Source organism: Porcisia hertigi, chromosome 24 (genome assembly GCF_017918235.1).
Source record: "Porcisia hertigi strain C119 chromosome 24, whole genome shotgun sequence".
NCBI classification, from domain to species: domain Eukaryota; phylum Euglenozoa; class Kinetoplastea; order Trypanosomatida; family Trypanosomatidae; genus Porcisia; species Porcisia hertigi.
In genome coordinates, this window is record NC_090583.1 from 132,128 (window position 1) to 143,729 (window position 11,602).

Below are 11,602 nucleotides of genomic sequence, written 5' to 3' on the forward strand. Positions count from 1 at the left end.
ACACCCATCTTCTCGTGCAGTATCCCCGCCTTCAAACACAAGAGCCGAAGGGCGTCACTCTCGCTTAGAACACATACATAGACACTTTTTCTTTCATTGATGCGCTGCCGCTGCTGCCGCCGCCCGTCAGGAGCACAATACATGCGCGTACATACGTCGGATGCGTGTTCCGGCGCTATTAAAGGGGGAGTCAAATCGTTTTGCTGCCCTGCTTTTTTTTCAGAGACGCTCGTATTTTAACCTTTTTTTTCTCTTTACCGCCGCCACCACCACCTCCACCACGGAGCTTGACGCATGTTGAGCCCCTATTCCTATCGATCGGCCCTGCTCGACCTGCTCACGTCCTCCGCAGCGGAACCGCAGGGAGTGGAAGACGATGGGGTTGGGATCCAGGCACCACACGTCCATGCCGACCCCGCACCGACGCCGCATCCGTACATCCCCTCACTGCGACTAAATCGAAGAAGTGCGCCATCTGTCGCGGGCAGAGAAAAACAAGAAGCCAGCAACACAAGATCAAAAACCTTCGCGCTGACCGCAGCCGCTGTGCCATCAGACTCTCCCTCTCTTCCGGTCGCACCGGCGAGCGAAACGCCTTGCGCATCCGCGAACCGTTGCGTAATTGAAGACAGCGTGCTTGGCCAGGGAAACCTGCTGGCTCGAGTGCACGCGGTCCCAAAGTATGCACCCCCTACAGCGCACCAGGGCTCGACGCCTCTCCGCGTCTCTCATGTGGCAGTTTCGGAGGAGGAAAACCGGTCTGTTATCCTGAGCTTCATTGACAAGTGCATCTGTGCCGGTGTGCCAGAGGCCGTGATTGCGGAGCAGGTACAATTCATGGCATCCTCGATAAAGGAGTCCCTTGCCCTTCATGCAGCCCTGCACGCCCAAAAGCACCAAGACCGAATCCGGGAGTACGAGTTGAACGAGTTGACAGCCATGCTGGAACGACAGCAGCTGCAGTTTGCCCAGGTACAGTGTCAGCAGGCGGCCTCATCTCTTCCAGCCTCGGCCCCTGCTCTCTCCTCATCCTCACCAACCCCTGCCCGTCCCGCCCCATCACTGAGCTACGCGCCCCTGCAACAGCAGGAGCCGCCGGTGTGCTCGACAGATGAGTGGATGATCGACGCGAAGCCGTTCCACTACAAGTCCATCTCTCAACGACTCCTCAACGACACGCGACTGACGTACCCTAGCACAGACATAGCCCAGGAACACTTCGACCACGACGGACGGACCTCGCTGTTACCGCGACGCACAACCAACCAGGGGCCACTAAATGTGAACGGCAGCACTGGAGCCCCACAGCCAGTACCTCTGTTCTCCTGGCGTGCGCGCGCGCCGTCGTATGCCTCAGCTTCAGAGACACCACCGGCCCCTGCTGCGTGGTCAGATAAGAGCTCTTGCAGTGGTGCTGCTGGAGTAGGTAGCAGCACTGGTCACGCTCGCGTGCAGCCCCGCTCCCAGTCGCCACGTTCGCGCACAACTACGGCCCCACGCGAATTGCCTCACACAAATGAAACATGGTGCCACAACCACCGTCGGCACAGAAGCCATCACATGCTCTGCAGTGCGTGCTATCCAAGCTCATCAGCTGAACAGCTTTCCTCGACTTGTACTGCGCAGGCCGCACCGGTGAACTCTCATCCCATCGATGGTGAGCACCCAGGCCAGCAGCGCGGCCCTATGGCTAACTATCGGCAGCAGTACAAATCTTCGCTGCACTACATGAAGCCCACCCACGCGAGCATGGCACGGCGAGAAACAAAGTCGCAGTCGTCGTCGCCTCTGCGCAACACCTCGCCGGAAGCGGCCCGCAGCCCTCGCGATGAGCGGCACGCCAAGCTGGCGCCTCTACAGCGCCGCGGAAGTGCCAAGTGCCCTCTAGCCACACGCAGAGATGCGCCCCCACTCGCAGCCCACCCAGCAGCTCCACAGAAACTGATCGCTCGAGCGACACACAGCAGCAGCCTTCGCGTGGCGACGGCTTTGCAGAAGCAGTCGGCGTCGGTCAAGGATCGAGACGATAGTAGAAAAGACGAGCTACATGGGTTTCACATGGGTAGCAACGCAGTGGCGGTGTCGCAGTTTGAGCGTAGAGAAAGTGCTCCTCACCAAAGCGACTGGAGCACGCCGGAACCCCAGCGATCTGTCGCACCGAGCGCAGCCGTTGTTACGGACGAATCCCTCCGCGCAACTCCGGTGCAGATGCCCACCTCAAGGATGCGCGCCAGCCCCTGGTCTGGTGCACCGGAGCCGTCCCTTTCCCCTAATGGGTGGAGTGCAGATACGTACCCTACAAAACCTCGCTTCTCCGTCGATCCCGAGCAGCCACTCTATGCCACCAACACCAGCGCCCGCAGTGGCAGAGACAGAAAGGTGAAGATGACAACAAGGTCTGCTGCCGTGATGAGCACAGCAGCCACACGACGTGACAGCGAGAAGCCCTTGCATTCTTCGTGGGCGGCAGGATCTGCGTCGCCGTCCACACCCGAAGTCTTTACCTCGACTTCGTCACTGCAACGCCTGGCGCCCTCACACAGCGCCCAAGAAACAGCGAAAGGAGGTCAGTCGCCACATCCCCAGCAGCAGCAGCAGCAGCAGCGGCAAAGTCAGGTACGACGACCTCGCCGCCCCCCGCCTCTGTCTCAGGCTTCTTCAAGCTACCCAGGCGCATTCACCGCAGCATTAGGTGCAGCCGCATCCGCGGCTGCCGTTTTAGATGATGACTACAGTGACACCAACGTGTGCCTGACCAGCCCTGAGCTGCAGCTCTTCATGGAGCGCAGTCAGCGCAAACTTCGGGAAACGGATCGGGTACTGGCGCAGGCACCCACGCCGCCACGTATCGCCTCGGTCTCGCATTCCCGCCCAAGCCCTTCACCGATATCCATTTTCAACACGTCGCACTCGCCCACGCTGAACAGCACTGCCACATCCTCCTTTGTGCCACCCTCCAGTGGCGATGCACAGCGGGCTCGATCACTCTCCAAGGGTCTCTCGGGCTTGTCGCGGGATGCTGTGCAAGCGCGACGGCAGCAACGGCTTGCGGAGCTGCGCTGGCGCCTGAGCAACTACGAAACAAACTCCAACACCTCCAACAGCACTGGCGCACGGCCCGTAGGTACGGCCCCTCTCACGCCCCCATCTTCGGCTGTGGTGATTGACATGCCGCCTGAACTTCAAGAGTGCACCTCCGACGTCTTCCAGCCTCACGTGGCGCTCTCCGTCCCGCTAGAGAACTCGCCATTGATTCAAATATCCCCGACCTCGTCAGACGAGGATCAGAGCGACTACGACCAAACGAGGGTAACAGTATAGCAGCAGTGGTGGCGGCGGCGTGTCAGATGACCATTGCTTGAGACGGTCTTAGGACAGCGGGAAGGAAGGAGTCAAGGCGGAGTTTTCGTACTCAGGGGTGCGGCGTGCACGCAGACACACACACACACACACACGCCAGCACCAACGCGCAGACGTACAGCATCCCTCATGTGCCTCCTTTTTGTTTTCTCCATTCGTATAGAAGGAGGAGAGGGAGGGGCTCTACCTTCTGGGGGGAGGGTCGCTCACCGGTTTTACTCGTCGCAAGTCTTTATATATATTATATATTATTCTTTTTTTGGGGGGGGTAAAAAAAGAGAGAGAGAGAGCTGTTGGCTTTTTGGCAGGTGATATCTCCCTGCTGCCTCTCATCGCGTAAGTGCTCCGTAGCTTGGTTTCTACCGCGTTTGCCTCTTACCTCTTGACCTCCATCTTCGCAGTTGGACGGCGAAGAATGAGAGGGGAGGTGGGGGGGTGGGGGGAGTATTCCCTCGAACCCACCTCAGTCTCCCTTCACGGTGCGCTCTCTCTCACTCATCCTGCTACTCCCTGCGCTTCTCTTCACCCCCCCCCCAACCACCAACGACTGTTCTTGAGATGCACTGAGAGACGGTGCGGGAATGTTTACTCGTCTGTGTCTTCCTCAGAAACAGCGCATCTGACTTTTTTTTTTGTAGGTAAGGTTTGCGTAGCGTCACCATGCGCGATGCGGATGTCGCGCTCTCCCTGTTCCCACTTGGTTTCGGGGATGCTGAGGTGACAGCCTACGGCGAAGCCCCCCTCCTCCTCACCGCACACGCCACAACCGATCCGGCGGCATACACGTCGAAGACACCCTACGTGAATTTACGAGGGAACACTGCACTTGACGACATCATCACGGGCGCAAAGGGTGGACACGTGGCATCGCACATGCCGCAGCGCCACCTCGCGCTTGTGTCCCCCTCATCCTCTGGTGCTTCCTATCATGACCGAACCACAACACCGGTTGAGGGAGTGGTGGACCTCACAGCAGCTGCGGCGTCAGACCCCTCAATGACCTCTGTCAACATGCACTACATCGCAGCCAATCACCTCAGAGAGATTCAATGCGGGATAGTCCTCGCACGGTCTGTGGCGTCGAGAAAGCAGCCATCAGTTGCTGCCGCCACTGCGTACTCCCCTGCCACCGCAAGCCTTCTTGAGCCTAGCTGCGGTTACGTGGAGTGTCGAGGTGGGAGGCGCTGCTACTACGTGTACCCTGTTGAAGATGGTCGATACGCCGCGGCGGTGACCCTGCCTGCCACGGTGTGGCGTCGGCTGGGCGGTGGTGGGGACGGAGCATCCTATGCTCAGTGGCTCGTGCACACCGCTCTCCGCAGCAGTGTCCTCTCTGCTGACAGGTTCATGACCGGCGACTCAACGACAACGTGCGCGGTGCATCCCTCTCTTCACGCGCGCCTTCTAGGCGATCCACTTGATGTGCAGCGCAGCATGGAGTCGCAGGTGCGACTGCTGGCTAAGGTGGTTGCCTATGGCACCGCACAGCCGCGTGTGTTTGCAGAGCGCGAAAAGGCGCTGCGGCGCATGTGCCGCGAACAGCCGTCGCCACTGCGCACGCTCCCACACCTGTGGCGGCAAATGGAGCAGCTGCTGCGGGCCGCCACTAGCTCGACGGACGCGGCGTCCCTTCGTGGCGCCATGCCGACAATGGGGCTGCCCAGCACCGCTACACGCTATGTGATGGTTGCGTCAGCTGTGTGGTACCGCGGCAACCCCCTTTACTGCAGAAACAGCAGTGCCGTCGGTGTCATCGGCCGGCCGACTCACGCGGCAGAGCTGCTGCGGTCTGCCGCGCTCTCCGCCGTGCTAGAAGAGCTCAAATGTGCAGCAGAAGCCGCCATTGTGGGAAGACGTGACATAGACGCTGCGGCGTACGCCCGCCCTGATGATGCCACAGTTCGATTGACGGCTGTGTGCCTGCGTACGCGTGCGCCGAGCGACAGTGAAGGCAGTGCAGGCACAGACACACGCGTGAGCGGCTACGTGAGTCTGCCCACACAGATGAGTCCCAGGGAAGAGTCGAACGTTGGTCACTCCAGTGTTGTCGAAATCGCTGCGCTACCGTTGATCTCGCTGGCCTTCACGAGCTCTTCAGGATGGACGGTGGCGCTGCTTCTTCATGCCATGCGTGTCCCCTTCCTCGGCTCTCCCCTCTCATCGATCTGCAGTGGTGTGCAGCTGCTGGTTGGGGAGCACTTCGAGTCCCCCGGATTTTTGAACCTCGTGAGGGAGGCTACCGCGACCATGCGCGCCGCGTGGAGACGCCCCGTCACGCTGGTTTCACCTCTCATGGCGAAGCTGGAGGCTGCCATTCGCGATATACGGGTGGGCCGACGTGGTGCCGTGACGATCGCAGCGGGCGCACCCACACGCACGCGCGATGTCCTCCTGTACTACTACAACCACTATGCAGCAGCAGAAGCCGCCGCTGAACGCAAGCGTGCAGCCGCTGCCGCCTCGCCGCCTTCATGCATGCCCGACCTCCTGCTGTGTGCGCCGCGGCAGCACGGAGCGGCGTACAAGGACGCAACCTCAAGTGCACTGCTCGGCCGGTGTGAACTGGGAGAAGGCGAAGCGCTGGGCCTCGATGGACGGCAAACAATTCACGGAGGCGGCGCCGCGGTTGACGCCGTACTGCAAGCAGCAGCACGGTATGCGCAGCTGGCGACCCGCGTGCAGCGCTGCCTCCGCAGTAGGGGGACGAAGAGTCACCGGCCTGGTAACTACGGCCCGTCCCCCTCCTCTCTGTATGCCCAGCGTCGCTGCCAGACGGTGCACTCGGTGCTGAGCGACAAAAACACTACAACTGTTGTACAGGCGGTGCCGCACTGCACCTCGCGGAGTGGTGGTGTGGTGGGCTCTTCTCTAGACTACGCGGTCACGTATGCAGTGGTGGTTCTGGAGACCAAAAAGACACCGGCGGCGGCGCATGATGAATACCGCGCCTTCGCATCGTGGCTCCTGGGGAAGTACTTCTAAGGGCGGCTTGTTCGGACTCGGTGCGGTATCACTGTGCGAGATTTGTCGGGACAGCGCACCTTCTTTCCCTCTCCCCTCCACCACCACCACCACCCGCAGCAGAGATGCTCGCCACACGTATAGAAAGAAACGAATAAAGCGCGTTGATCTGTGTTTCGTTTCGGGTGCACAACACACACACACACACACACACACACAACGGTAACAAGAACCCCGTTGCAACTCGTCTAGACTGAGATCAGAATTCTATTGCATGTCTTGCCAACATTGAAAAAAAAAAAAGAAGGGTTGTTAATAAAATCGTACAGCCGCGTTCACATGGGTAAACCGCTCCTCCTTCCCACCCTCCCCACCCCCACCCCTCGTAACTTTGCCTCTTTTTTTCTCTGCACGATCGATCACGTCGTCTGAATTTCATTTGTGGTGGCACTCACACAGATTTGGGTGTATGCATGGTGTGTGCGACTCAGTGTGCCCCAGCGTCCATCTGAGTAAAGCATCGACAACGCATGGCAGTGCATACATTTTGGATCTAGGCAACTCATCCCAGCCTCTCTTGGACCCGTCGTCTTTGGGGCGTGGTGGGGGAGACTCTGCAGCGGTGAAGCCAATACGCACACATCACTCCACATGCACATTTGAGCCCCTGCATCATTGCAGTGCTTTTTTTTTGGCCACCATCTAGATTCTAGGGCACCACCCCTTGTACACTCACGTGTGAAAGGGGGTTGTTGTGAGACAAGCGCGCTGGTTGGAGTCCCCGTTACGTATACAGGGAAATCGAATACCTCCCCTCCCCTCCCCACACACACACACACACACACACTTATATATATATAGCCTTCTACTCCCCCCTCCCCTCCTCTCCTCCTCATGTTCAACGCTGTCAGCAGTTCACTAAACGGTGCATCCTCGTGGCATCATCATGCTGCAGGGCAGGAGGAAGACCTTGTGCGTGAGCTCATGCAGACGAGCAACGTGGATGCCGTGTTGGCACGAATAGAAAAAGATCACTATCGTCATCTGACCCCCATCGTGCAAAAGCTGACCTCTTACGACGCGCCAGCATTTGCGTCACATCACCTCTCCTCAGGTGCTGCTGCGCCCACCTCACCTCGCTCTCCCGCACGGCGGCCACCGCCACCGCCACCACCGGAGCCGCTCGTGTCGCACACCCATGGCGGTGCGTTTGGCGGGAGTTCCGACTGGGGCACGCAGTCGCCCTCACCATCGATATCGCAGCTCACGCCCTACATGCCGCCCTCGTATCGTCCGGCTTCACCAGCTCCTTCGACGTGTCAAGTGGGTATGCAAAATGGTGACGGCACCGCCGCTGGCTCGTCCCACCTGAACAAAACGGAAAAGGAGCTCCGCTATCAAACGACGATGGACACATGGCTATGGCCCGATGCGAACCTGAGATGGAATCGCGCTCCAGGCGATGAGAAACACCCCGGCACCGGACGTCATATAAGCCCGTCCACCGCCTCGCAGCAGCTGCACATCGACGATGCTCTCAACCGGACTGCTAGTGTCAGCGGGATGCTGCCGCCTCCGATCCCGAGCGCAGATCGTCACCACGGTGACGCTGGCACGCGGCAACCCCGTTTAACGACGCAGGTCACATCCCCACCGACGCCCCAGCTCTCTGCGCCTCTCCTTGCCACAGCCACGAGCGACCGCGGGGATCTTGAGAACCCTGCGCAGTCACGTATAGCGCGTCAGCTGCAGCTACTGCGCAACTACCGTGAACTTGCGGAGCTGTGCTCCAGCACCGAGAGCCCGAGTACCGACCTCTTCCGCGCCTTGCCGTCAGAGGACCTCGCACGCATGCAGGCAGAGCAGCTCAAGGAACTGGGGCAGCGAGAGCACACCCCCATCACCGTCCACAATAACTACTACTTCGGCAACGATAGAAACGGGCGCGGCAGCGGTGTTCACCACATGTCGGGAGCTCTCACAGCAGACAGCGATATCCAGGGTGCGAGGAGCTACCACCTGCATGGAGGCGCCTTATCGCAGCTCCGGCAACCGCCGCTGCCGCCTTCACCGCGCGCCGTCCCGCTTCAATCACCGCAGCTATCGTCGGGGTCTGACTCCCCTGTAGCAACACCGCCGCTGTCGCTGCGCAGCGGCAACCTCGCCCCGCCCTCCTCAAGCCGGTCCCAACGCGCTCGCAGCCACTGTAGTCGACTACTCGATGCGCACCACACACCAACGGCCACCACCGAAGAGGCCGGGTCGAGCTACGTCGATGAAGACGAAGAGGAGGACTACGTCGGTGACTTCATGGACAACAGCGGCGGAGAGGAGGACGCGTACGAAGAGGTCGGCATGGGCTACAGACGCCCACCGCCGCGCATTATCGAGCGCGAACAGCACCGGCGCTTCCCCAATCCGAGCACCGTTGTCGATGCGTTCCCGTTCGCTGCTCCGGGTGGCAAGGAACAAACCCAGCCGGACCCAAACACTTCGCAGCTTGAGCGTCGGCGTCAGAACAGCTATCCGGGAGATCACGCCAGTAGCCCATCTTTGATCTTTAGCGAGAACCTCCGCGACGCAAGCAGAAGCGCCCCGCCTGGCATACGTAGCGGGTCTGCCAGGCCCGAGCATGACGCTTCACAGAGCAGCGCGGATGGCCCCCCAGTCAGCGACGGAGGAAAGCGCAGTCCGTCCAGCATCATCAACGTTATTTCGGGGGATCAGGAGCTGCGTGCCAACGCACATCGGCAAAGCCTCAGTGGCAGAAGCAACCAAGAAGAGCACGGTCCCTCCCAGGAGAGGCACGTGTCGGCTCTCTCGACCAACAATGCAGCTCAGCACCCTACCGCAGCATCGTCTTATCCGCACCATCAACATATGCGCAAGTCATCAGTTGACTCGGGTTCAGTGGTGCTTTACGGCAATGGTGCGCCCACAGACACTGGTGTTTCTCCAGATTATCTCTCACTGCGCGGCCCGCATCGAGCAAGCCGAGAGCACATGGGCAGCGTCAAAGGCGATCGCGGGCGCAACGAGCGTGGAGGGAGACGGCGTGGCGCTGACTGGGACAGAGACAGCAACAGCGTTGACCACGACGCGGACAATGGGTGCAGTGGAACCTGCGGTTTCGATAGCGACAGCAGTGCAGACGATACCCCCGGTAATCCGCAGCTGCAGACACGCGACCCCCGCTCTTTGACGAAGAGCAAGCGACATGCGCGCCGCCGCCACAGTAAGCCCAACAACAAGAACGGCCGTGACAATGTGCAGCCGACACATGGGCAGAAGAGCCCTGGCCGCACGCACTCGTCTGCCAGCAGACGCGTCTACGGCACGCAGCGTACCCGCCAGGCCGGTGAAGTGGATGACGTGCGGTCCGCTGCCTCCTACTCGTGCAACTACACCACCAGCTCCGACATCAGCGACTACATGCCGGGCAGCTACTACAGCCCCATCCGGTCACGAAACCCAGGCGGAGGCCGCAGCGGTGCACCTGGCGGCAGGAGGAACAACGGAGGCAATTTTAGTCGTGAATTCCAGCAACTGCCGCAGTCGAGCTCAAGTGCAACTTGCAGTCCTGTTGCTGTACAGGGTCGCCATCGGCATGGCGCCACCACACCGGGACCGCGCCACGGTAGGGCACCTGGCCTGGCGGAGCCCCGCGGTCTCTCCCCGCAACGCTTGGCGTATCAGAAGCATGACCAGCAGCTGCGACAAGCAGGCCTTCTTCCACGCCCGAGCACGAACATGGCCGGTGCCTCTGCAGGGCCGACAAGTGGCGCCATTCGCCTTTCAGATGGCCGTGTCATACCCCTTGCATCGCCCGAGCCCAATCTCTACCAAAACATGGTAGTGACTGGCGTCCCTGGTGTGTCCGCGACAGCGCCCAGGAGAATGGAGCAACGGGTGGCGTTCAGGCCCAGCGCTAGCACTCACTCTTCTCGCCCGCCTTGCACCGCACGTGTCAGCGGCAGGCCCTCCCCAAGTCATCCCCCTCAGGCTATCGGTAGTCGCACTGCGTCGCCCTCAGTCGGGCGGGGTATCCCCACGACAGCTCGCGGAAACAGCGGTGCTGGTGGAAGTAGTGTACACATTCAAACAGGGCTACTTTACGGCTCTCTCCTGCCCAAAGCTCGTCCTGAGACCGCGCTGGTGGTGAAGGAGGTGCGGGGTCGCACCTGCAGTGTTGACCCGCGCGGCGGCGCGAATCACGCGCCCCTGATCGAGCGTGGAAGTGTCTGTCCTGTGCAGCCATCCTCCAGCAACGGCGCGAATCTCTTGCACCTCAGCAGTGACGATGCCGCGCAGGTCGACATATTCCCTATCGCCAGTGCCGCAATCCACGGCAGCACTCGCACTGGCGTTCAGCCACTCGAATGGAAATCGAGCGGATCTGGGTGCGTCGTCGGCCGCAGCGGACACGTGCCCGTCGCGCCGCGCGGCAAGTTATCTTCGCACTATGTTCCACCGGGCTCGCATAAAAAAAGTAAACATCCCGGGAAGGGAATAGCGGTGAATGGGAGTTTACGCGCCGCTTCCCCATCGCACCCGACCGACACCGAGCACGGCATCTCCGTCTCGCCCCTCCTCAGTAGCCGTCCGCGATACGCCGAGGCCTCAGCACCGGCGGGGATGTCCAACAAACTCACGCAGTCACGCAGCGGCACCCTTGGTGGTGCCAATGCGCAGCAGCGGTACGTCCCTTCGCAAGTGTCTTTTCAGTCGGCGATGGGCGGTCACCGAGAAGCCTCTGTACAGCAGCCGCAGAATGCATACGGCTCAAGCAACACGACTGCAGCCACACGAAACGCCAATGCACGACGCTTTGGTATCACACCACTGCGCGAATAGCGAAAGTGTAGGTGGACGCTTTACTCGGGCTCTTTTTTTAGTTCACGTGTGTGTGTGTGCGTGGGGGAGAGGGTGGAGGGGGGGGGCCTACGTATCTGTCCTCTAGTACATTTATGCCCTCCCTCCCTCCCTCCCCCCCCCCCCCTCCCCACTTCGTGACCTTTGTCCTTCGGTGGCCCTGTGTGTGTGTGTGTGTGTTTGGAGGGGGGGGCGTTAGCGACGTCTGTGTCAACACCCCTCTCTCTCCTCCCCTCCCCCCCCCCTCCCTCACCGCCAGCGCTTTTTAGACGATTTCTTATCTGTGTTTTGTTTCCTCTCTCTCGTGCTCCCTCGCTCGCTACTCTTTTTCTGATCTATTCTAATGTGATGGCAGGGAGGGAGGGAGGGAGGGAGAGAGGGGGGAGTAAGATAGTAGCGTCTCACCTCC

General features: G+C 60.4%; 3 protein-coding genes across 3 annotated transcripts; all 3 read left to right on the top strand.

Annotated features, from left to right (window-relative positions):
• Positions 1 to 294: 294 nt before the first annotated feature.
• On the top strand, positions 295 to 3,321 carry JKF63_05574 (uncharacterized protein; the record flags this gene model as incomplete). The annotated part of the gene is made up of 1 exon (XM_067901531.1): positions 295 to 3,321. One exon carries the CDS (start codon positions 295 to 297, stop codon positions 3,319 to 3,321), a length of 3,027 nt encoding a protein of 1,008 aa, XP_067756797.1.
• A 699-nt stretch (positions 3,322 to 4,020) lies between these two features.
• JKF63_05575 (uncharacterized protein) lies at positions 4,021 to 6,342 on the top strand (the record flags this gene model as incomplete). The annotated part of the gene is made up of 1 exon (XM_067901532.1): positions 4,021 to 6,342. The coding sequence occupies one exon, from the start codon at positions 4,021 to 4,023 to the stop codon at positions 6,340 to 6,342; it is 2,322 nt and encodes a 773-aa protein (XP_067756798.1).
• Positions 6,343 to 7,650: 1,308 nt separating this feature from the next.
• On the top strand, positions 7,651 to 11,175 carry JKF63_05576 (uncharacterized protein; the record flags this gene model as incomplete). Its single annotated transcript, XM_067901533.1, has 1 exon — positions 7,651 to 11,175. One exon carries the CDS (start codon positions 7,651 to 7,653, stop codon positions 11,173 to 11,175), a length of 3,525 nt encoding a protein of 1,174 aa, XP_067756799.1.
• Positions 11,176 to 11,602: the final 427 nt, after the last annotated feature.